The sequence below is a fragment of the Pelophylax lessonae genome, assembly GCF_965119305.1.
Source record: "Pelophylax lessonae genome assembly, chromosome: 3".
Classification (NCBI taxonomy): Eukaryota; Metazoa; Chordata; class Amphibia; order Anura; family Ranidae; genus Pelophylax; species Pelophylax lessonae.
In genome coordinates, this window is record NC_138770.1 from 25,744,656 (window position 1) to 25,771,618 (window position 26,963).

Sequence of the window (26,963 nt, forward strand, 5' to 3'; positions counted from 1 at the left end):
GGTGAAAACACCCCAAATCTGTGTATATTATTTATCTGTAGGAAAGTTATACAGTCCACAAACTATGATATATATATATATATATATATATATATATATATATATATACTGTATATATATACAGCCCACAAACTATTATATATATATGTATATATATTGTGAGGGGATTAGCTCGGTGGCAGGCGTGGATGACCCCTTTGGGGGGTGCGTTTACCAATGGAGATAGCCGAGAAGTGGTTGCAAACAACAGTTTGGTTTATTCTTGGAGTTTACTTCACACAAGTGCAAGCCTCAAAACAGCAAAATAAAAATAAAACACAAAATAAATCCTTGCCACTGTGGGCGGCTACCTTCCACACACAGGAACCTATCTAATGAAGTCTGTCTCCAACCTACTGTTGGAGCAAACTTTGCTGATCCTACAGCAGACACTCAATAGTCCATTTATTTTCTTCCACATAGAAATAGTTCAAGACCTCACCTTGAGTAGTCTTCAGTCTTAATTAATTTCCCCTTCACACAGGAAATGTCCATTGGTTTCTTTTCACATAGCAACCATTCCTTTGCTTGGCTCTTCACATAGCAAATAGTTCAAGACCTCACCTTGAGTAGTCTTCAGTCTTAATTAATTTCCCCTTCACACAGGAAATGTCCATTGGTTTCTTTTCACCTAGAAATGATCAAAGACCTCACTTCGAGTAGTCTTCACACTTGTTACCCTCCTCAGCCACATCGCTTCAGGAGGTCTTCCCCATGCTCACACAGCTTTCAGGGGGCACACATCTGACTGTCCTCCTCTCCCCATGCCCACACAGCGGCAGGAGGCAGCAATCCTTAGACTTCCTTTGGACAAATTATAGAGGCCTTAATTTCCTCATTCTGAACAGCTGAATGGTTTTTAACTTCCTGCTGGCTATCTCTGCAGCCGACACCCTATAGTAATTGGTGAATTTTCTAAACCAGGTGGAAATGTATCTCCTATCTGTGACTACATCCAGATTTACCTGACTTCCTGTCACAATATATATATATATATATACAGTATATATATACAGCCCACAAACTATGATATATATATATATATTATTTTATTCTATATTTTCATGTGACAACACTGAAGAAATGACACTTCCCACTACAATATAAAGTAGAGTGTACAGCTTGTATAACAGTGTAAATTTGCTGTCCCCTCCAAATATCTCAACACACAGCCATTATTGTCTAAACCGCTGGCAACAAAAGTGAATACACCTCGAAGTTAAAACATCCAAACTGGGCCCAAAGTGTCAAAATTTTGTGTGGCCACCATTATTTTCCATCACTGCCTTAACCCTCTTGGGCATGGAGTTCACCAGAGCTTCACAGGTTGCCACTGGAGTCCTCTTCCCCTCCTCCAAGACATCACGGAGCTGGTGGATGTTAGAGACCTTACGCTTCTCTCTACCTTCCATTTGAGGATGCCGCACAGATGCTCAATATGGTTTAGGTCTGGAGACATGCTTGGCCAGTCCATCACCTTTACCCTCAGCTTCTTTAGCAAGGCAGTGGTCATCTTGGAGGTGTGTTTGCAGTCGCTATCATGTTGGAATACTGCCATGTGGCCCAGTCTCTGAAGGGAGGGGATCATGCTCTGCTTCAGTATGTCACAGTACATGTTGGCATTCATGGTTCCCTCAATGAACTGTAGCTCCCCAGTGCCAGCAGCACTCATGCAGCCCCAGACCATGACACTCCCACCACCATGCTTGACTGTAGGTAAGACACACTTGTCTTTGTACTCCTCACCTGGTTGCTGCCACACACGCTTGACACCATCTGAACCAAATATGTTTATCTTTGTCTCATCAGACCACAGGACATGTAATCCATGTCCTTAGTCTGCTTGTCTTCAGCAAACTGTTTGTGGGCTTTCTTGTGCATCATCTTTAGAGGAGGCTTCTTTCTGGGACAAAAGCCATGCAGACCAATTTGATGCAGTGTGCGGCGTATGGTGTGAGCACTGACAGGCTGACTCCCCACCCCTTAAAACTCTGCATCAATGCTGGCAGATCTAATTCCGTCTAGTTCCCAAAGACAACCTCTGGATTTAACGCTGAGCACGTGCACTCAACTTCTTTGGTCGACCATGGCAAGGCCTGTTCTGAGTGGAACCTGTCCTGTTAAACCGCTGTATGGTCTTGGCCACCGTGCCGCAGCTCAGTTTTAGGTCAGGCAATCTTCTTATAGCCTAGGCCATCTTTATGTAGAGTAACGATTTTTTTTTTTCAGATCCTCAGAGAGTTCTTTGCCATGAGGTGCCATGTTAAACTTCCAGTGACCAGTATGAGAGAGGGAGAGCGATAACACCAAATTTAACACACCTGCCCCCCATTCACACCTGAGACCTTGTAACACTAACGAGTCACATGACACCGGGGAGGGAAAATGGCTAATTGGGCCCAATTTGGACATTGTCACTTAGGGGTGTACTCACTTTTGGTGCCAGCGATTTAGACATTAATGGCTGTGTGTTGAGTTATTTTGAGAGGACAGCAAATTGACACTGTTATACAAGTGTCAATTCTTCAGTGTTGTCACATGAAAAGATAGAATAAAATATTTACAACAATGTGCGGGGTGTACTTACTTTTGTATCTTCCTACATTGCTAGAGTAAGTTGAGATTCATGGGGGATACTTCTTTCCTTAGGTTCCAGGTGAATAATCACACAATGAGTCTATTTACCTGAATGTCCATATATTTAAAGCAGTTTAGGTAAGGATACATATCCAGAATGATGTTTGATGAACACTTGGCAGATTATGATATAATAATATGTTCATGTTGGTATACATGCACACTGACAGCCATACACCTTTTTATATTTACTTATCAATTACTCCTTATTGGCTGCCTATATTAGGAAGGATTAAAAACAACTCACATTAAAGGCCCAAACCGGCAGCCCCCTCAGTAAAGCGGTATTGCTGTGACGGAACATCACCATCAGAATTTCACCAAAAAAATACTTATTTGTTGGATTTGGTACCCTTGATGTATGTCTGTCTGCTATGTATAGATTGGTTAGTCACCTGGCATGCTGATGTCACTATGTGTTCCATTATATAGACAACATAATGGTAGACATGTATGATTTATTCTGTCACCCTAGTAATATATTATTCCTTTATAAATCCTTATAGACTTTATCTACGTGTCGGGTCAAATCTCTACCTTACTTCCCCTTGTTCAGACATTTGGAACGTCCATCTACTATTAGGTACACACTAGGAAGTTCCCTGTCATCTGTAACATGTATACGGTGCGTATTGAGGAAACTCTGAAGTACCTATTGTTACATATTCCAATTGAACACACAATATGATTGTGACTTTTATACCATCCTACTTATACTTCTAGGTTGGCTAGGTGTACCCGCTCCCGCACTCGCCCCCAGGGGAAAGTAAAGTTTTTGGTGGCCTCTTTGGATACCATCGCTGGTGGGATTGTTACTCAAGGCGAGCATATGTGACATTTCACAGTTACCAAATAACCTGTACCAAGATGAATGTACATTTTTCTCTTCTCAATAGTTGTACTTTGTAAATTGATGTATGTTTTGTCCTTGCAGGATTTTGGCCCTTTCATATCCTCATACTCCCGAAGACATGTCAAGTATGGCTTTATGAGAGAAAATAAGTTGGCCAAGGGACTTTGATGAGAGAAACCCAAATACAAATGAAAACAGGAAAAATGTGTATATATTAAAATACAAAAACATTTTTAATTATATGATAAGTGCAAAAAATTGTAGTAATGAAAGAATTAGTCCATAAAAAATAGAGCACAGTCCATCATCACTTTAGTAGCGCTAAACTGTATAACTTCATGTGGGTAGTGATCAAACCACTCCAGAGATCATATGTGAGTGACAGTCCAAATGATTGGTGATGAATCCTATATTTGACACTATTAGATGTTCCACACAAGTGCCACTTCCACCGCACTGCGTGAGAAAACACTCCCATTGGAGTTGTACTCACCAAAAGGTGGCTGCTAATGAGCCTTGTACCACTAATCCTAGGCAGGGATCCAAACGGGATCTTCTCCACTTCCCAGCATTAGAAAGGTGTACATACAAGGGGTAAAGATGACATCACATAGTGTGATTCCGTTTTAAACATTTATTGAAACACCAGTGCAATCAAAAACACTCACATTATAAAAGCTGATAAAAGGCATGTATCGCGGTAAACTCAGAAGCTGGTAGTGCGGTCTATTATACCAGCTGCTCGCTGGTGACACCCGGGTGGTTCCGCACTAACTGGCGTTCATTTCACAGAGGTCCTGTGGTCACGCCCAAAAATGTTTCGTCATTACGTCTTCTTCGGCAGGCGTTCACATATTGAAGATAAGAGCATCAATAATATTCTGCCAAGTGATGTATGACACAGAATTAAAAATGGCAAACAAAGCAAACAAGAAAGAGCATAACCATCCAACAAAGATATACTGTGCTTGGCTTAACTGCTGGCTAGAACCCCAACTAATGTTCTATCATTTCATTACAGGTAAAACTGTGCTGCAGCAAGTGTGCCTTTCAAACTGACCGATTATCCCTTTTATATGTAAATATACAATGTATCATTGAACTGTATCCCTTTATATTTTTGTATGTACAAACCGTTTTTGTAATAAAAATCCTTGATTTTATTTAGCCGTTTATGGCTGTTTATGGCATCATTAAAATCCCACATGCCCCATCTCCTCTCCCTATCCCACCATCTTTCCCTTTCCTATAGTCCTCTATATGTATTCATTTTGATATGGGATGAAGGTACTTTGTGAATATAATTAATGAGCACTAACTACCTACTTAATTAATTTATTGATAAAAACCATAAGATCAATGAAGTAGGTGTAAAGTGGAAGCCGTAGATCTGCTGAGAATATTATATTGAGCCCCTAGCACTTTATATATGAATGTATCCACATATTTTATTGTATTTGTGTTAATTTATGTGCACACACAATAGGACAGCGCTGTGACACATAATGCTCTAGTTAATAAAGGGAATACTTACCTTTGTTACAGCAGCAGTCCGGTATAAGTTATTTTTGTAGGTATTTGAGTTGTTACACATAGCGCAGGTTTTTTCCATTTATATTGGTGACATAATTGCCCAAATCTGGGGATCAAGAGCCATTTCCACCCTTTACTCTTGGCTGGGGTTCTTTGTATCCATATAACAGATGTTCTACATGACTAAATCTGCAATAAATTTAACTGCAAAATCAAAGGTGCCAAAAGGTCTCCCTCCGAGCAGTAATATATTTCTATCCCCCTTGGTGGGAGTGGAGATGACCCATCTATAAGGATCTACAGTACATACACACAGAGCACAAGGCCGTGTTCACACTACTAGACGTTTCTCAGAGCTGCAGTACCTCTGGGCTCCACAAGCTGGTGATCTCACTTCTATCCAGACAGGAAGTCTCTATGGAATACAGACAGAAAGTGATGTCAGGTACAGACAGGAAGTGATGTCAGATACAGACAGTAAGTTCCGGGTGAGAGGTGAGTTGGGAGGAAGTAGATAGAAGACATTGGTGGAAGTGGCAGCAGAAGAGGTAATAAGATCTTATTTTCTATTTACACCCAGTAACCCCCGTCATGTCCGTCCTCTTCCTCCATAGTCACTGTGACGAACGCCCATTTGCTGGGCCGTTCACCACGGGCTACTGGAGGAGTGTGGAGGCCAGCCTCCTGCCCACGGACTATGGGCCCTGGCTTGTAGAGGAGCACGGCTCTATGCGGGGATGTATGCTGGGGGACCCTCAGAGTACTGTTACTTTGACCTCAAGTCCCTGTCATGCCAAACGATACAGACTCTAGGCCTAAGCTGCCTAAAACCAAGGAATTCACACAATGAGAGACTAAACAGATGCTAATAACATAAGACTCAGCTATGGTATACTGGGGGGATGTGAATGGACACTTATAATAAGGTGTGTTGAAAATGGAGACGGGCAGCCTGTAAGCCTAGGTCTTCTGCTTTCATCTGTTTAGAGGTGGTGTGTGTTCACACTTCTAGGAATGCGTATTCGGCTATGTTTTGGGCTTGTTGTTTGTTGAGTCAATTATGATAATGCTAATCCTGTCTGAGCCTGCCATGTCATTCACCTAAGACTGTATAGATTGGAAGTGAGTTCTTGAATAAAGAGTCTTTGTTTTTACCCTTCATCGAGCTTAGGCTGATGTTTGGGGGGTAATTGGGGGCCATGGTCACTGCATCACGTGGGATTCGGGAGACCTAAAACAGAAATACTTGGTCGAAGTATTGGGGGTCCGTTACAGTCACTGTGACATCTTTTATCTCCAGCAGATGATGATACACATATATATAGTGTGGAAACCTATATTAACCCCTTCAGGGAATCAGTTGATGATTAATATATCTTACTTCCAAAGCTGACCATACATGGTTCTGTTTTATCATTCAGCTAGCGGGATGAGTAAAAAAAAAATGGAAGCGATTTCCCCATCCACACATTGGAGGGGGATGGGGAATCCTCCCCACTGCTCTATTATATTCTGACAATGGATGGCGCTCCTCCGCTCTCAGAATACACAGATCAGTGATGAAGCTATTGGCTGCAGCCGCTGATCGAGTGACTTTTATCAGGAAGTGACCACACATGGATGGAAATGTGACCGATCCCTGCTGAACCAGCTGAATTTCCATGTATCTATGGTCACCTTAAGTGATTTCCTCCCCTCCCCCTAATCTCTTTCATTATGTAAGTCATGCTGAGATAATCTCCTATTGGCTGAGCAATATTCTCATTTGTCTCTGAGCTCCTTCTTGCTATTTATCGTCCTGCTTGTTCTTTCCTTGGATTGATTTTCTGTGTAGTGACCCCGGCTTCATCTCTTGGATGCGCTCGTCTGTTGCTTGTCCTGACCTTTATCCTGATTCCTGGATCTCCTCCTCATCTCACACCCAACATGGGGAATGAAAGTTGTAATCCAGGTGGCCAAATTTTTTGAGAATCCCAGACCCCAAGAATCATAGAAAACGCTAAACTGTCCAGATTAAATATTTTCTCACTGGGACCATAGTGCTTAAATAAATACCGACCTTCATATTACCTCCTGATATCCTCATCTTATTATTGTACAACCAATACCAATCCAGATAATTCTCTGTTATCAATCTTATCTGTCTACAGGGAAACCTTCATAGATGACGACACCAATGAGGATGGAGGAGGACCAGAGTCACATGACTGAGAAGATACTAAACCTCACCCTGGAGATCATCTACCTGCTGACTGGAGAGGTGAGGGGGATTCTGGGAGGTCACATGACATCACTTTTATCTCTATTAATAAAACACCGACCTGACCGGAGAGGTGAGGGGGATTCTGGGATTCTAACATGATATTCCTATTGCTTCCTCAATACAGAGATTTCCTCTTCTGAAGTCAGGTGATCATATGACCATCACAGTGCCTCCATATGACTCCCTAAAACCTGAGAGACACAACATGCAGAAGATTCTAGAAGTCACCAAGAAGATGATGGAGCTGCTGACAGGAGAGGTGAGCGGTGCTGGGAATTCTGGGACATTATCCAGTAACAGACAAGGGATGTGTCTGGATGGTGACTGTATCATTGTGTGTGTCAGGTTCCTATAAGGTGTCAGGATGTCACTGTCTATTTCTCCATGGAGGAGTGGGAGTATTTAGAAGGACACAAGGATCTCTACAAGGACGTCATGATGGAGAATCAGCCGCCCCTCACATCACCGGGTAAGAGGAGAATTTATTGTAAAGGAGAGAGCAGTACGGAGGATCCACCTAGATCCCCCATCATCTGATAAACACATAGAAACAATGTATTCAGTCAGTGTGTGTGTTTCCTACAGATAGATCCAGTAATGGGAACCCACCAGAGAGATGTCCCCGTCCTCTGTATTCCCGGGATTCCACACAGGAAGGTCACACCATCCCTCACTATTACAAGGTTGGTGGGACAGAGTTTATAACACACAGTCTCATGGAGACAATGTGTGGATTTTTTATGTGATGACAATAATAAAGCTTATATTTTACAGATGATATTCTCTCTCATTTTCTTGGTTTAGAGTGGAGATCCAATCGATATAGAATTTGCGGTGAAAGCAGAAGAAGAAGAGATGTATGTGAGGGATGATCAGCAGTCTATGGAGGAGGATGGAATAACGGGGACATTTATAGAGGAGGACACTCCTACAGAGATCAGCACAGGTGGGTCATTAACACTGAATACATTCCTCCACCCATACTGCTCACTGATTGGCCCACGCTAGGGCAAGGACTGGGTGATATCAGCCTGTTGCCACTGACTATCGAATACCAATAATATGAGTCCTGACCCCTGCACTATATACTCTATGTTGTACATTACATAACTCTGATACTATATAGTCCTATCTGTTGTATCTTATACAATATGTTGTACATTACATAGTCCTGACTTCTAGAGATGGACGAACATTGGCCGGGGCGGTTCGCGAACGTCAGCTGCAAATTTTCTCAAAAGTCCACGAACCGCAAGTTCGCAGTGGGCCCCATTGACTTTAATGGGAAGCGAACCTTTAGGTCATAGTTGCAGCCACAAAAGACGTACTAGCTGTGCACAAATAGTCCCAGCACATGGACAATGTCATAACACAATTGGAAAAGTTGCCCTAATTTTTTTTTTTTTTTACAGCAAAAAAAAATATATATATATTTTTTTTCATAAATCAGCCAGAACTGATAGCAGCCGGTAAATACATTGTCTAATACATATAGGGTCCATTCACACATCTGTAAAATGGGTCCGCATCCATTCCACAATTTGGCAGAACCTTTACAGACCCATTGTTTTTCATTTCCGGTCTGAAAATTAGGCATTTACAGGATAAAGAAGTAAGTGTCGGCCATTCCAGGCCCCAAAAATTCGCTCACATGGGTTTACCTGACAGCTAAGCACATAGTTTTCTGTGGCTGAAGGTTCATTAGGCATTCACTGGATACAGAAGTAAGCGTCGGCCTGTATTGGCCCCAAAAATTAGCCCACATGGGTTTACCTGACAGCTAAGAACATAGTATTCTGTGACTGAAGGTACATTAGGCATTCACAGGATACAGAAGTAAGTATCGGCCATAAAAGGCCCCAAAAATTAGCCCACATAGGTTTACCTGACAGCTAAGTACGTAGTATTTTGTGGCTGAAGGTACATTATTCATTCACAGGATAAAGAAGTAAGTGTCGGCCTGTATAGGCCCCAAAAATTAGCTCACATGGGTTTAACTGACAGCTAAGAACGTAGTATTTGGTGGCTGGAGGTACATTAGGCATTCACAGGATACAGAAGTAAGTGTCGGCCTGTATAGGCCCCAAAAATTAGCCCACATGGGTTTACCTGACAGCTAAGAACGTAGTATTTGGTGGCTGGAGGTACATTAGGCATTCAAACAGTATACAGAAGTAAGTGTCAGCCTGTATAGGCTCCAAAAATTAGCTCACGTGGGTTTACCTGACAGCAAAGAACGTAGTATTTGATGGCTGGAGGTACATTAGGCATTCACACAGGATACAGAAGTAAGTGTCGGCCTGTATAGGCCCCAAAAATTAGCTCACATGGGATTAACTGACAGCAAAGAACATAGTATTTGATGGCTAGAGGTACATTAGGCATTCACAGTATACAGAAGTAAGTGTCGGCCTGTATAGGCCCCAAAAATTAGCTCACATGGGATTAACTGACAGCAAAGAACGTAGTATTTGATGGCTGGAGGTACATTAGGCATTCACAGGATACAGAAGTAAGTGTCGGCCTGCATAGGCCCCAAAAATTAGCCCACATGGGTTTACCTGACAGCTAAGAACGTAGTATTTGGTGGCTGAAGGTACATTAGGCATTCACAGAAAAAATAATTGTCAGTCCTGAAAGGCCCCAAAATTGAATTTGCCATTCAATGGACATGAAATGCCTTTTATGCAGCTGTATGTAGCGAAGCCAAGGACCAGGAATTGTTGTGGGTGGATGGCAGTCTGGCAGATATTTGTGGCCTTGCATGACGAATTTCAATGAAACATGATCTACTGGTCACATGTGTTGAATTCCTCAGAGATCCATGCCTCATTCATTTTTATAAATGTGAGTTAGTCTACACTGTCATGAGCTAGGCGAGTTCGCTTATCGGTCACGATCCCCCCTGCTGCGCTGAACGTTCTTTCGGACAGGACACTGGATGGGGGGCAAGCCAACATTTCCATTGCAAATTGTGCAAGCTCTGGCCAGAGGTCAAGCCTGCCCACCCAGTAGTCCAGGGGTTCATCACTCCTCAGAGCGTCCACATCGGCCGTTAACCCGATGTAGTCGGACACCTGTCAGTCTAGGCGTTCCGTCATGCTGGATCCGGAGTACAGCTGTCGATGGTTCGGGTGAAAGAAGGATCTTATATCTGAAGTGACCAAGACATCTTCAAACCACCCTCTTCTTGCAGGCCTTTTTGGATTGCTACCCGCAACTGTCTCTGTGTGACTGGAAATTCCTCTGCCAGCGCATGGAAAAGCAGAATGCAGCATTTCCCACAGCAAGGCCTGGAAGCCCTGCATTCTGACCGCCCTCTGTGATTGTGGTAACATTTCCACAATTTTGTGTTTGTACCGGGGGTCTAAGTATGTTGCCACCCAGTAAAGCTCCTTGGCCTTTATGCGTTTTATACGGGGTCCCCCTTAAAACACTGGAGCATGAAGGCCCCACATTCCCACTAAACTGGAAGCGGTGTAGTGGCCTGCTTCCAGCTCATCATCCAGGATAATGTCATCCTCGTTCTCCTCCCCCCATCCACGGATAACACCAGGGATCCCAGAAAGGTTTAAAGCATGCTCTTCTTGCTCCTCCTCATCCCCCCCAGCACCATCCTCCTCTGACTCCTCTTCAGACTCCTGCTGTTAATTTGTCTCAGATGGAGTAGCACCCCCTGAGAATTCATCCAACATTGCGACTTCTCCTCGACGGCTTGATCAATGACATGACGCAATGCATGCTCCAGAAAGAAGGCGTAAGCTATGATGTCACTTATTGTGCCCTGGCCCTGACTGACCAGTTTGGTGATCTCATCGAATGGCCGCAGAAGTCTGCATGCCTCCCGCATGAGCAGCCACTGGCAAGGTGAAAAAAACCCAAGTTCCCCAGAACCTGTCCTCCTGCAGAGTTTGAACAGGTAGTCATTAACTGCACGTTTCTGCTGAAGCAGCCTATCAAGCATATGCAATGTTGAGTTCCATCGCGTCAGGCAGTCACAAATAAGACGCCTGACGGGCAGGTTGTGTCGCGCTGAATCTCAGCAAGGGGAGCCATGGCTGTGTAAGATCTTCGGAAATGGCCCGGGAATTTCCTGGCCTGCCGCAAGACATCCTGGACCCCAGGGTATTTGCCAACGAATCGATGCACCACCAAGTTCAGGACGTGTGCCATGCATGGCACGTGTGTTACTTTGCCTTGTTTCAGCGCGCTCAGCAGATTGGCACCGTTGTCGCACACCACTTTACCAACTGTCAAATTCAGCGGTGTCAGCCACTGATCTGCCTGTGAAGGCAAAGCTGAAAGGAGTGCAGGACCAGTGTGGCCCTTGGCTTCCAGGCACAACAGATGCAGCACAGCATGGCAACGTCTCACCTGGCATGTGGAATAGGTTCTGGGGATCTTGGGCAGCACAGTGGAAGAGACGGTAGCAGCGGAAGAAGAGGAGTCTTTTGAGGAGAAGAGGGAGGATGGAGGAGGAGGAGAGGAAAAGGCAGGCCTGCTTGCAATCCGTGGCGGTACAACTAAATCTACACAGGTGCCACGGGTTACATGCTTGACGGCCATCAGAAGGTTCACCCAGTGGGCAGTAAAAGTGATATACCTTCCCTGCCTGTGTTTGCTAGACCATGTGTCTGTGGTCAGATGTATCTTGGCACCAACACTGTGTGCCAGAGATATATTCACTGAACATGGCCATACAGCTCTGGAATGCCCTTCTGCGAGAAATATTTCCTGCCTGGGACCTTCCATTGTGGTGTTCCAATAGCCACAAATTTACGAAAGGCCTCCGAGTCCACCAGTTGATATGGCAGTAGTTGGCGGGCTATCAGTCCCGACAAGCCAGCAGTCAAACGTTGGTCAAGAGGGTTATCCAGCGTCATCATTTTTTTCCGCTCCAACATTTGGGCCACAGAAGCCTGCCTTTTTCCAGAACTACGCGACGATGGCATCATGGCAGGTGGAGTGGAGGACAAATGTGAGGAGAAGGAGAAAGAGAAGGGGCTGGCGGTGAGAGCCTGGAGTGTGGCTTTGTGGGTTCTGACGGAGTTGCTCCCACTGGGCTCGGTGATGGGAGTTCAGGTGCCTTCTTAAGGCGGTTGTCCCTAGGTGAGTGTTGGGCTTACCGCGACTTATGCGTTTACTGCAAACGCTGCAGATCGCAACACTGTTGTCAGCAACGGACACATTAAAAAAAGCCCACACTGCAGAGCCATGTGCCGGCTTCCTGGGAGCGCCAGATGTGACTGTACATGGTTGATGGCTCGCTCCTGATACATTTGCAGTCTGCTTTGTACCTCTTGTGCAATGCAAGTTCTGCCTGCCTCTCCTCCCTATCTGCCGGTCCGTCTCTCCCTCTGAAGTCCCTTCCTCTTCCTCTCTTGTGGCCACCCATGTGACATCTTTAGACACGTCATCATCCACATCACCTTCCCCACCACTAACATTCGAGATCTCGGAGTAGGCAGCAACAGCGGGACCAACCTCCTTGGGCTGATCTGGGTAATGTCGTCAGACTGCTGAGTGGAGGCTGTTGCTACCTCCTCTTTCTGATCTGAGTCCAAAAATGGCTGTGCATCGCAAACGTGTTGTGATGGATCAGAAAATAATTCCAGTGACTCAAGCGGAGGGTATGTGGTGGTGGTGGTGTCTTTGGGGGTGCACACAGCAGAGCGTGAAGAGGGTGCAGATAGAGAGGATGAGGAGGGTGCAGAAGAGGAAGGCTGAGTGAGCCACTCAACCAAGTCTGGTGCGTCCTTTGACGTAATTGCACGCGGCATTTGAAACTTCACAGTTTAGCTCTGGCCTACTGCTCCTGCCCTACCCCTACCACCCCTGCGTACGTGTCTGCCTCTTCTCTGCCTGTCATGTTTTTTAATTACCCTGTGACAAAAGTCTCTAGAGAATCGCAGTATATCTGGAAAAAGGTAGATAACACCCTGCTTCAATCTGTGGTATTGGGGGGGCACAGGTTTATCACACCAGTTCTACAAATAATTGGCCAGTAACTGTTGTCACTGTGTGTAGCACAGTCAACACATCAAGAGAGGCCAAATTTTTGCAGGACTAAAATACACTCTTAGAAAAGTATACTGTTAAATAACACCCAACTTCAATATGTGGTATTGGGGGGCCACTGGTTTATCACACCAGTTGTTCAAAAAATTGGCAAGGGAGTTTGGCACTGTGTGCATCAGACTTAAGTCAGCAAAAGAAGCAATATTGTTGCAGGACACAAATACACTTGTAAAAGTATACTCAGATAACACCCCACTTCAATATGTGGTATTGGGGGGCCACTGGTCTATCACACCAGTTGTTCAAAAAACTGGCCAGGGAGTTTGGCACTGTTTGTAGTATTGCTGCAGCAACGCTCAGTTACCACACCTGTCACAGTGCTGCACAGTGCACAATAATACTACTAAACCACTATAACATGCTTTCTACAAAGTATAAAACACTGTGGATTACCCCCCCCCCTTTTTTTAGTGCACTGCACAGCAATACCAAAAAAAATAAAATTGCAGCCCTTTAAATGACTTTTGTGGACATTAACAGAGTGATTTGTGTGACTGCAGTCGATCTCTCTAACTGCCCCTAAAGCACAGACTGGATACCTGTCCCTAACCTGAAAAGAGACTGGACCTATACCGAAATACCAGCCCTGAAAAAGACTTTTGTGAACATTAACCGAGCGATTTGTATGACTGCTGCCAATCTCTAACTGCCCCTAAAGCACTGACTGGATACCTGCTCCTAACCTGAAAAGATACTAGTAGACCTATACCGAAATACAAGCCCTGAAAAGGACTTTTGTGAAATGGCCGACAGCTCAGGTCTATTTATAAGGTAGGGGGCATGTCCATGTGCTGAAATGTTCTAATTGGCTGTCCCGTTCCACCTGACGGCTGTGTCATGGGTCAAAGTTCTCCCAATGTAAACTAATATGGCCGCCGCGAACAACGCCATGTGTTCGCAAATTTGGCGGATAGCGAACAAGCAAAATTCGCCGCGAACTGCAAGGCCATCTCTACTGACTTCTGCTCTCTCCCCTCTACCCACTGCTATATATACACATAATGGATTCTCTTTTGTTGCACCCATTTTCTACCAGCTGGACATTTTATATCGGTAGATAGTGAGTCGGTGTCCCGCACATCAAGGCGTGGCCTGGCGTAGGTCCAGACTGAGACTGCCATTTACTATCATACAGCAGGTCCTGACTTGATGTGTGACTCCTGGGTCACCTAGTCACCCTCTACCATTTACTAGTTACCTTGAGGGTGGAATTGTAAGATCCTCAGAGACAAAGCTGCATGATGTGGGCGGAGTCCTGGTTTAGGGGAACCAATCTGCTGATGCCTAGTAATAATCTTTGTATTTCTATTTTAGTACATGGACGGGAGATGAGGAAAACCTCAGAGGATTGTCTCACTTTGTCTCCAGACTGTAAAGTAGAAGATGAGGACATCACACAGTATAGTCCAGGAGAAAACCCGGCTACCTCAAATGTCCATCCGGCACCACACAGTGTAGATGGACCACCATGGGAGAAGCCGTATTCCTGTCCTGAGTGCGGGAAATGTTTTTCACTAAAGTATAATCTTTACAGACATCAGAGATCTCACACGGGGGAGAAGTCGCATTCCTGTCCTGAGTGCGGGAAATGTTTTTCATATAAGTCCCATCTTTACATACATCAGAGATCTCACACGGGGGAAAAGCCGTATTCTTGTCCTGAGTGCGGGAAATGTTTTTCACAGACGTCCCATCTTTCCACACATCAAAGAATTCACACTGGAGAGAAGCCGCATTCCTGTCCTGAGTGCGGGAAATGTTTTTCACGGAAGTCTATTCTTAACACACATCAGAGATCTCACACAGGGGAGAGGGAGAAGCCGTATTCCTGTCCTGAGTGCGGGAAATGTTTTTCAGTGAAGTCCCATTTTTGCAGACATCAGAGATCTCACACAGGGGAGTAGCCATATTCATGTGAATGAGGGAATTGTTCCTCACTGAAGTTCTGTCTTCCTGTACATCAGGGATCCCTCACAACCCTGGAGGTGTATTAGTGCCTTGAGTGTGGGAAATGTCTTCTATATGAATGTTGGTGGACATGTGTGGAAGAAGCACACCCTGATATACACCTCAGATATACTCCATGGCTGATCTTCATCATGTAAGAAACACTTCATAAGGAGATCAGAGATCACCAAAGACATGGATGAAGTGTTGTACTGTGTTGGCTTTTCATTGGCTGAGTAAATTTTGGGGTGTAGAGTGGTAAGTAGAGCCGTGAAATGAAGGAATCACCTTCAGAATGTCTTGCTTGTCTGTGTGACAGTTACTGATAATGATATAGCGGGTTACAGAGCTAGAAACTGTGAGATCCCATATATCTTTATCAGTAAACTTTACACAGACAAGACAGAAATTCTGAAGTTGAGGTCCTTCATTTCAAGGCTCTACTTACCAGTGGTGACCCCGAAGCGTGTCTCTCTGTCTTCAGTCCATCCTTCTCCCATCCCCCAACAGGAGGGAAGGAGAACTCGGAGATAAACTAGGTGAGAACTTCTTTCCTTTGCTCCTGTGTGGGTTTGGGTGGCTTGGCACGAGAGGTAACACCGCTTGTCTTTATATTTCTACATATCTTGTCTGGGTGGAGGTTATTGGTTGGAAAATATTTATACTGTTTTATTTTCTGTAAATAATTTCTGTTTTCCCTTTGAAAGGAGATATTATGTGTGGTTTGATGAAGTGATTGGCTCAATAGTTACCACTTCACTTACATGTTTAGTTTTTATAAAATAGATGAACAAATATGACAAGCATTCATTCATCCATGACAAAGGTTGGTCTTATTTTATTTCATTCAGTGATTTCCTATGATCATTGGGTCCATCTAGTGGCCATAATTCGATATTGAACTATTTTTCCTGATTGAGGTATTTTGGAACTAATACCTCATTATGGCCACTAGTTGGAGCTGATGATTATAGGAAATCACTGTGTTTATTAGAATACGGCCAGAATTTGTCACGGTTGGACACATGCTTGTCACACTCACCAAACATATTGTTTGCATAGACCCCTTAGGTTCCTATGTCGAGGGGGGGGGGGGGGGGTCATACAAATCCCTGAGATCACACCCATGTATTTATGAGTACAGTACACATTGAAGGACATAAATACCAGAGCTGTTTTTGCATTATTTTTGCACACATGGTAAAATGCAGATTTTGGGCCTGAAGATTAGATAAAACCCCCAAACATATATTTTCTGAAAGCAGAGGCCCTGGAGAATAAAATGGTGGTAATTGTTAAGGTGTTCCTCGTACACAAATGTCACCTTCATATCCGGGTTTATTTTCTCCTTTCCCCCATTTTCTATGGTGTGATCTTTTCTACAATACTTTGTTATAATAATGTAACACGTTGTGTATTGTATTGTACACAAATTATTACCGACTCCGCCTCCACATTCCAGACAAGTCATTTTCCTGACCAATTGGATTTCTAACTTTACCATTTTATACATTTTTTTTGCACTCTTGTTAAAATTAAAGTTAGATTAAAAAATATATTGAACGAAAAAAAAATTGTGTGTGTCGTGCAATGATGACAAGCTTCAGTATCCAGAAACGGCTGGTAGGTGACACTTCCATATACAGCCCAAGGAAGTGACAAGGAGCCCCTAGGAACCTCTGGAGGAACCCTGGCTGAGAGAGGCTGGACTAGGCACTCATATATTATTATTATTATTATACAGGATTTATAAAGCGCCAACAGTTTGCGCAGCCTCTACAATGTTAGGGCAAACAGAACAATTACAATAAAATTCAGTACAGGAGGAATCAGAGGGTCCTGCTTTTTAGAGCTTACAATCTAGGAGGGAAGGTCAAGTGGTACAAAAGGTAATAACTGTGGGGGATGGGCTGATGGAGAAAATAAAAGTAGTTGTTAGGTGTGAGCAGAATAGGCTTCTCTGAAGAGATGAGTTTTCAGGGAACACCTAAAGGTGGATAGAGTAAGAGATAATGAGACAGATTGGGGTAGGGAGTTCCATGGGATAGGAGAGGCTCGGGAGAAGTCCTGGAGGTGGGAGGAGGTGACAAGGGAACTAGAAAGAAGGGTATATTGGGAGGATCAAAGAGGATGATTTGTTTGGCATATTGAGCCCAGGTTAGTGGTGTAGCTGGGGGCCGAGTTGTGGATGGCTTTGTAAGTTACTGTTAGTATTGTGAATTGAATTTGTTGGGTAAGTGGCAGCCAATGGAGGGATTGGCAGAGAGGGGTAGCAGATGCTGAGCGGTTTGTATGGTGGAGGAGTCTGGCAGGAGCATTAATGATGGACTGAAGGAGGGATAGCCTATGTAAAGGTAAGACAATGAGGAGGGAGTTGCAGTAGTCGAGGTGAGAGATAACCAGGGAGTAGGGATGGGCGAATGGTTTGGCTTGAACATCTTCCGTTTGGGTGTTCGCCCAACATCAAACATTTCTGTGTACGTGTTTTTCTTTTCTTTATTATTTTTTCATGTTTGATACTATCAATGCAATTTTATTTTATTTTTTTTTTTACAAAATATCGTTTTTGAAGGAGCAATGATTTTAATTAATGCTTAAAATGAAACAAAAGAATTCCTTTAAATATAATGCCTGGGGCATTAATGTCATATTTTTTTTTTCTTGATAAATGTCAGTTTTGCTGCAGCAGGTTCTATACACAGTACAGATACACCACTTTACCGGCAGACTAAGGCTGGATAAACACTATACAATTTTCTTTCAATTTTTTTCCTTTAGATTTACCAAAACCATATAATATGAGGTCAAACATAAACAGTTTCAATTTGTATGCAGTCAGGCAGGCCCCTGCACTACATAGTTGAAGGTAAATTTTTAGGAAATCTAACAACAAAAGTTGTATAATGTGTATGCAGCCTTAGTCTGCCTGTAAAGTGGTGTATCTGTACTGTGTATAGAACCTGCTGCAGCAAAACTGACATTTATAAAGAAAAAAAAAATATGACATTAAAAATGATTTTCCCAGCCATTGTTGGCAATGGAAATAAAAAATAAAAATAATAACAGTGTGGGGGTCCCCCTCGGTCCATACCAGGACCTTTAAAATCCCCAAAATCATTCTCTGTGACTTCAACATCCCTGTTACTACAAACACTTCTGTTACTTCTAAGTTTTTTAGTCTAAGTTTTTTAGTCTAATCTCCTCATTTGGCCTGAAACAATGGATAGAGGCTTCTACTCACTCTGGTGGCAAAACCCTCAGCCTTGTATTCTCCCACCGATGCACTCCATGCATCCTCTCCAACAATCCTCTCCCTCTCTCTAAACACCACTAGGGATGGACGAGCGGTTTGGACCAAACATAACTTCAACCCGAAATGGCCCCTTCAGGTGTTCGCCAAACACCCGAATTTTCTGTGTGCTCTGCGTTTCTTCTATTTATTTTACTATTTACATCCCGCTGAGTCAATAGGTTGTTAAGAAGTGAGGCCGGGAAACCGGCCACGGCATCCTTACCAACGAATGAGTCATCAGCTGTCAGCAGGCTTCCCAGCAGACAGCTGAATGTAAAAAAAAATAATTGTTGGCAAAGAAAATAAAAAATGGGGAAAAAAATGACGTGGTGTCCCTACTGTCTATACCAGACCCCATCCATACCAGGCCCAAAAAGGTTGCATGCTTGGATAGGGGTCTGGTATAGATTTTGAGGGGAAACCCCACACCATTTTTTTTTTAAATGGCGTATCTTCCCCCCCAAAATCCATACCGGCCCCTATCCAAGCACATAGCCTGACAGGCCAGGACAGGGGTGAGGACAAGCGAGTGCCCCCCCAAACAACACCAGGCCACATGCGCTCAACATGGGGGGGTGCTTTGGGTTAGGGGGTCTTCAGGGGGCTAATTGGAATCTGGAAGCCCCCTTGAAAAAGGAGTCCCCCAGATCCTGGCCCCCATTTACCAAAAAAAGTGTTAAAAATAGACATGAGCCAGTTTTTGATAGTTCCTTTAAAAAAAAAAACAATGTCCCCTGATGTAGATCCATCGTCAATCACAACGATCGCTGCACCGTCGACCCAAAAAAAGAAAAAAAAAAACCTCTGCCCATGAGGAAGGCTGACTGTCGAATGCCTGCTCCGCTGGGTGATAGTTTTTAAATAGTTAATGAGCAGAGCCACCTGGTGATGTCACCTGGTGGCCCTGCCCCTTATGATACCACCAATCTAGCATGCACCAGTCAGTTACATCACAAGGGGGGCGGGCCTACCAGATGATGTCACCAGGTGGCCCTGCTCCTTACCTTTTTAAGAACTGTTAGGCTGTCATTCCTTGAGGGTAGAGTGTTTTCTTTTTGGGGTCCAGAGGTGCAGTGGGTGTCATGACTGACGACGGATCTACATTGGAGGACATTGTTTTTTTTATTTTTCTATAGAAGGAATTGTGAAAAATGGGCTCATAGCCTCATTTATTCTCACAATGTACCCCAAACTCATTCACACAGGGGGACGGGATCTGGGGGCCCTCTTGTTAAAGGGGGCTTCATGATTCTGATAAGCCCCCTGCATGCAGGCCCCCGCAACCACAGGCCAAGGTTTTGGGGAAGAGGCCCTTGTCCCCATCAACATAGGGACAAGGTGCTTTGGGGCACATCCCCCATGTTGAGGGCATGTGGCCTGGTATGATTCAGGGGTCACTCGCTCGTCCCCCCTTTCCTGGCCTGCCAGGCTTCATGCTTGGATACGGGTGAGGTATAGATTTTGGGGGGACCTCATGCCATTTGTTTTTTAAATTTTGGCATGGAGTTCCCCTTAAAATTCATGCCAGACCCAAAGGGCCTGGTATGGATTTTGGGGGACCACACGCCGTTTTTTCCCCGATTTTCTTCTTGCCGGCAATTTTTTTTTCTACATTCTGCTGTCATCTGGGAAGCCCACTGACAGCTCATGACTCATTCCTTGTTAAGGACGCAGTGGCCGGCTTCCCGGTTTCGCTTCCTAACAACCTATTGACTGTGCGCTCGGCGGGATGTAAATAGTAAAAAAAATGAAAACACTGAGCGCACAGAAAATTCGGGTGATCGGTGAAGTTATCCTCGGCCCAAACCGCTCGGCCATCCATAGTGGTGTTTAGAGGGAGGGAGAGGATTGTTGGAGAGGATGCATGGAGTACATAGGTGGGAGAATACAAGGCTGAGGGTGTTGCCACCAGAGTGAGTAGAAGCCTCTATCCATTGTGTACCCATTTCTTCAGGCCAAATGAGGAGGTTAGACTGAGAAGTTTGGAAGTAGTAGAAGTGTTCGTAGTAACAGGGATGATGAAGTCGCTGAGAATGATTGTGGGGATTTCAGAAGAGAGAAAGTAGGGCAGCCAGGCAGAGAAGTCATCAAGGAAAGTTAATACCGGTCCAGCTTCAAATGATGAGAGGGAGGAGAGGGAAGAACCTGGAAGGTGCTCTGTGAGGATAGGAGGATTCCACACTCCACCTCCCTTGTGTTCCCCAGGTCTAGATTTACACCTACTTCATTCATCTTATGGTGTTTATCAACAAATTAAGTAAACTGACCCATGTGCAAATTCATATACAACATAAAGTGTTTGTGCTCAAGATACTGTTCCCTGAAGATCTACTGCTTCCACTTTGCACCTACTTCATTAATCTTATAATATTTTCTATAAAGTAAAAATCTGTGCAAATTCATGTAATCATACAATATTGTGTACTCAATATAGTGTTCTCGCAAGTCCACTGCTTCCTCTTTGCATCCACTTCAATTATTTTATTTTGCTCAATAAAACTCCACAAATTAATGAAAAGTTGATAAGGTGTGAAAGTTCTCCGTGCTCCAAACTGTGCCAGCTGTAGTGTAGCCACGCCTTCTTCCACCTCTTACACATGTGATGGTGAGGGCGCCCCCTTAGTAGTGCTTCCCCACTCACCAGAGCAATATGACTCCCAGCTTTTCATCTACCAGAGTCACAAACATCCTTCACACTCTCCTCACCTCCGATGGCAAAGGAACTGGATCCTCATCGCTCACTCCTGCAAGTCTGCTGCGCTTTCTGTCAGTCTCCCTCCTAGACTCGGCTTCCTCCTCCGACCGCTGTTCCAGCAGGAGCTCCGCCTCTTCATACACACTCAGGGAGGAGAGAAAGGGAAAGGATATACAGTACATACACACACAGCACAAGGCCGTGTTCACACTACCAGACGTTTCTCAGGGCTGCAGTTCCTCTGAGCTCCACAAGGTGGTGATCTCACCTCTACCCAGACAGGAAGTCTCTATGGAATACAGACAGGAAGTCTCTATGGAATACAGACAGGAAGTGGTGTCAGGTACAGAGGACATTCCATAGAACGTAGAGGGAGACACTGCAGGATCTGGCGGCAGAGGAGGTAATAAGTAGATTAACCCCTTCAAGGGGATCAGTTGATGATTAATATATATTGCTTCCAAAGCTGACCACACATGGATGGAAATGTGAGCGATCCCTGCTAAACCAGCTGAATTTCCATGTATCTATGGTCACCTCCCCTCCCCCTTATCTCCTTCATTATGTAAGTCATGCTGAGATAATCTCCCATTGGCTGAGCAATATTCTCATTTGTCTCTGAGCTCCTTCTTGCTATTCTTCGTACTGCCTGTTGTTTCCTTGGATTGATTTTCTATGTAGTGACCCCGGCTTCATCTCTTGGATGCGCTCGTCTGTTGCTTGTCCTGACCTTTATCCTGATTCCTGGATCTCCTCCTCATCTCTCCTCCATATCCTCTTACACAGCTTTTCTCCACACCTGCAGTGACCCTGGGGTGGTGGGAAGTTGGCACCAGCATGCAGCAAAATCCATCCCCACCATTAGGAGCTCTGGAGAAAATTGTCTGCTATTTACACTCCGTTCCTCCACACGTCACCTGATCACATGAGAGATTACTTTCACAGATCCCTGACAGATTTCTGTATGGTAAAGGTCAAAGTTCACTCTTCATTTTAGGAAAAGTGGGAGGCACCCATGAACAATGATTTGGTTTGCATGGGAGCCTCAAATAGAGAGCCCCTCCAATCCCCCCATCCAAATGTCCCTCTATTCAGAGTCTATGTGTCCTATGACATCACACTGACCTCACAGCTCCTCCCCCCCAATGTCCATCCATCTGGCTTTTTTTTCTCATGCTCTTAGGATGTGGGTGGACCCTTGGCATCCTCACATAAAGTGGGACTGTTAGTCCTGCGTTGTATGTAATGATGTCAGAATGCCTGCAACAAGTTTTTACTCTGCTTAGTGTGGGGTTACTGTGTGGGTAAATTATACCTCAGTCTGAGGTGGGGCTTTAATCAAATGGAAACCTGAATGGTGAGGTGAGGAGGATTCTGGGAATTTCATTTGATTTTACTATTTGTGTTCAGATCTAGAGTTTTCCTCCTGTGAAGTCTGGAGATCATATGACCATCACATTGCCTCCACCTCCCTCCCTGATAGAATAGAGAAATACAAAGAAGATTCTAGAAGTCACCAGAGAGATCATGGAGGAGAGGTGAGCGGTGCTGGGAATTCTGGGACATTATCCAGTAACAGACAAGGGATGTGTCTGGATGGTGACTGTATCATTGTGTGTGTCAGGTTCCTATAAGGTGTCAGGATGTCACTGTCTATTTCTCCATGGAGGAGTGGGAGTATTTAGAAGGACACAAGGATCTCTACAAGGACGTCATGATGGAGAATCAGCCGCCCCTCACATCACTGGGTAAGAGGAGACTTTATTGTAAAGGAGAGAGCAGTACGAAGGCTCCACCTAGATCCCCCATCATCTGATAAACACATAGAAACAATGTATTCAGTCAGTGTGTGTGTTTCCTACAGATGGATCCAGTAATGGGAACCCACCAGAGAGATGTCCCCGTCCTCTGTATTCCCGGGATTCCACACAGGAAGGTCACACCATCCCCCACCATCATCAGGTAGACGAGGAACAATCACTGATAGTATCATTAGGATCTGTACATTATCTGCATTGTTACCATTGATGTCATTTTTATTATATATTCAGAGTGGAAATCTGAGAGATTCTAAAGTTGAGGTTAAAGAAGAGATAAAAGAGGAGGATGATGAGGATGGGGTGATGGAGGAGTCAGAGTTTCTAAAAATACACAAAGATCTGTATCAGGACACCATGGAGGAGTCATCCAGCTACAGAAACCCTCCAGAGAGATGTCCCCGTCCTCTGTATTCCCGGGATTCTACACAGGAAGGTCACACCATCCCCCACCATCATCAGGTAGATGAGTGACAATTATTGGTAGTTCTGATTTATACACAGCATGTTTGTTACAATAAATGTTTTATTATATATTCAGAGTGGAAACCTCGGGGAGGATAATATTGATGTTAAAGAAGAGTATAAAGAGGAGGATGAGGAGTATGGAGTGATGGAGAAGTTTTCAGAAGGACACAAGGATATGATGGAGCCACCTAATACCAGGAACCCACCAGAGAGATGTCCCCGTCCTCTGTATTCCCGGGATTCCACACAGGAAGGTCACACCATCCCTCACTGTTACAAGGTTGGTGAGACAGAGATTATAAAACCCATACTGCTCACTGATTGGTCCAGAGTAGGGGGGGGGGGGGGGCTGGGTGATATTAGCCTGTAATACCCTGGTCACTTTCCTGTGCTGTGTTTCCCATCCTGTATTTCTCTCGGATAATCTTCCTTCTCTGTGCTGCAGACACATTTTATGTCTCTAGACTGGATTTATGAAGATTCTGGGGTTCAGCTGGCAGCAAAATGTTGATGTTCACCATAGACGTTGCTCAGCCTAGACCCCTGGGTCTTCTGCCCCATGCCCAGGTCTAGCAAGATCTCTGACAGAACAATCCTCCCGGGGTTACTTGCTCTGTTATTTGCTGGCTGTGCCGGGTGGAGGGATATGTCTGTATAGTCTCACACCCAAGTCACTGAGTTCCTTTCTTTTTTTTATTGAGCCGTGTATATTCTATCTATACAATGCACACACTGTTACACACAAACACACAAAAACTTGAAGAAAAGACATGAAAAGACACGCACACTGGTGAACAGTCGCAAACAGTTTTACAATCCTCAGTAAACATGAATGAGCCACAAATCCACCCTTCTCTTGTCACGGAGAATAAGCTGACAGTGCGCCACTCTGCAATTCCAGGTGTACTCTCACCTCTTCAGATGGACCCCATTGCTCCATACAAAGAGGACACACCCAGCATGAAATCACACACCTTCAGGTACATGTAGGCGGAGCCTCCTCTTTAGGTAGCCAGCTCCTGCTACTAGAGATAAAGAGACTCCATAGTGCTCACTGTTATATTTATTACATGGATAAGAAAAGCACTCACAAGGTTAAAAAAGCAATCCAGTATTGAATACACACAATCACTGCAGATTCCCCAAGCATCAGTCTCAGTGTAACTTGAGGGCACTCCGCCTAACGTGATGATGTCCTCAAACCACTCCCATCTGATGCGTTGCATCCTGATTGGACTTCCCCAAAGATATATATGGTCTTCAGGATCAGTCCAATCTCCATCGTGGTTGTTCTCCCCCATCCTCACTCTCTGACCTCTGGTGGGGCTCAGCCCCGCTGTTATTCATGACTAAATCATGGACTAAATAAGGAAGTGCGGGACTTTTTATGTTGGGAAGATGGCAATGAGTGATAGAGGGGGAGGGGACACTCGTCCTATAATCCCCTCATCACTGTCACTCCTATAAAAGACAGTTCTCATTGTTTCCTCACTCTCTGACTAAGGTCCATGAATAAAGAAATGAACTGGTAGGAGATCAGAGGACCCATTTACTAGTTACCTTGAGGGGGGAATTGTAAGATCCTCAGAGACAAAGCTGTCTGATGTGGGTGGAGTCCTGGTTTAGGGGAACCAATCTGCTCATGTCTAGTAATAATCTTTATATTTCTATTTTAGTAGATGGATGGGAGATGAGGAAAACCTCAGAGGATTGTCTCACTTTGTCTCCAGACTGTAAAGTAGAAGATGAGGACATCACACAGTATAGTCCAGGAGAAAACCCGGCTACCTCAAATGTCCATCCGGCACCACACAGTGTAGATGGACCATCATATTCCTCTTATCCTGAGGAATCTCAGACTGTGAGGGACAGTGCGGGACCATCATATTCCTCTTTTCCTGAGGAACCTCAGACTGTGAGGGACAGTGCGGGACCATCGTATTCCTCTTTTCCTGAGAAACCCAAGACTGTGAGGGACAGTGCCGGACCATCGTATTCCTCTTTTCCTGAGAAACCTCAGACTGTGAGGGAGGGTGCCGGGCCATCGTATTCCTCTTTTCCTGAGGAACCTCAGACTGTGAGGGACGGTGCCGTCCTTACAACAGATAAGAGGTTCTCCTGTGCTGAGTGCGGGAAGTGTTTCAGTTTTAAATCCAATCTTCATGTGCATAAAAGATCTCACACTGGTGAGAAGCCGTATTCCTGTCCTGAGTGCGGGAAATGTTTTGCACAGAAGTCCGATCTTTCCAGACATCAGAGATTTCACACGGGGGAGAAGCCATATTCCTGTCTTGAGTGCGGGAAATGTTTTACACAGAAGTCTAGTCTTCACAATCATCAGAGCTCACACACTGGTGAGAAGCTTTATTCTTGTCCTGAGTGTGGAAAATGTTTTTCACATAAGTCATATGTTTCCACACATCAGAGATTGCACACGGGGGAAAAGCCATATTATTGTTCTGAGTGCGGGAAATGTTTTTCATGCAAGTCACATCTTTCCACACATCAGAGATCGCACGCGGGAGAGAAGCCGTATTCCTGTCCTGAGTGCGGGAAATGTTTTTCACAGAAGTACACTCTTTACAGTCATCAGAGATCTCACACTGGTGAGAAGCCGTATTCCTGTCCTGAGTGCGGGAAATGTTTTTCACAGAAGTCCCATCTTTCCACACATCAGAGATCACACACTGGTGAGAAGCCGTATTCCTGTCCTGAGTGCGGGAAATGTTTTTCAGAGAAGTCCAATCTTTCCAAGCATCAGAGATCTCACACGGGGGAGAAGCCGTATTCCTGTCCTGAGTGAGGGAAATGTTCCTCACTGAAGTCCTGTCTTCCTGTTCATCAGGGGTCCCACACAACCCTGGAGGTGTATTAGTGCCTTGAGTGCGGGAAATGTCTTCTATATGAATGTTGGTGGACATATGGGGAAGAAGCACACCCTGATATACACGTCAGATATACTCCATGGCTGATCTTCATCATGTAAGAAACACTTCATAAGGAGATCAGAGATCACCAAAGACATGGATGAAGTGTTGTCTCGTGTTGGCAATTGATAGCAGGAGAAAAATAAAAATGGAGTCATTACCTTTCATTGGCTGAGTACATTTTGTGCGGGAAGATTTCACAAACACTTACAGATCTGGTTGTTATAAATGTGTTGATGAAATGTGACCCGCATTCCCCCAGTCATGGTGAATTGGGATTTCCTATAAAGGTCAATTCCATCTGGTGGCCATAATGTGCTTTCCTGACAGATGTCAATGGCAGCATACGTTTGGGTAGCCTCGCCCTCGTTCCTCCCCCATGAGACCCCGCCCCATAAATGTTCAGGATAAGCC

General features: G+C 44.5%; 3 protein-coding genes across 3 annotated transcripts in view; all 3 read left to right on the top strand.

Annotated features, from left to right (window-relative positions):
• The window catches only part of LOC309550255 (uncharacterized protein), a gene marked incomplete at both ends in the record, with an annotated part of 88,961 nt that extends 85,293 nt beyond the window's left edge, over nucleotides 1-3,668 (top strand). The window contains one exon of the mRNA XM_082250663.1: nucleotides 3,611-3,668. Coding sequence (XP_082106789.1) covers nucleotides 3,611-3,668 — 58 coding nt within the window. The remainder of the gene's footprint in view (nucleotides 1-3,610) is intronic.
• Nucleotides 1-7,862, top strand: part of LOC309550256 (gastrula zinc finger protein XlCGF66.1-like) — a gene marked incomplete at its 3' end in the record, with an annotated part of 56,450 nt that extends 48,588 nt beyond the window's left edge. Inside the window, exons 2-4 of the mRNA XM_082250664.1 lie at nucleotides 7,213-7,322; nucleotides 7,450-7,584; nucleotides 7,671-7,862. Coding sequence (XP_082106790.1) covers nucleotides 7,227-7,322; nucleotides 7,450-7,584; nucleotides 7,671-7,862 — 423 coding nt within the window. The 5' untranslated portion in view covers nucleotides 7,213-7,226. The remainder of the gene's footprint in view (nucleotides 1-7,212; nucleotides 7,323-7,449; nucleotides 7,585-7,670) is intronic.
• A 16,830-nt stretch (nucleotides 7,863-24,692) lies between these two features.
• Nucleotides 24,693-26,963, top strand: part of LOC309549817 (uncharacterized protein) — a gene marked incomplete at its 5' end in the record, with an annotated part of 121,941 nt that continues 119,670 nt past the window's right edge. The window contains 2 exon segments of the mRNA XM_082250320.1: nucleotides 24,693-24,733; nucleotides 25,735-26,406. Coding sequence (XP_082106446.1) covers nucleotides 24,693-24,733; nucleotides 25,735-26,406 — 713 coding nt within the window.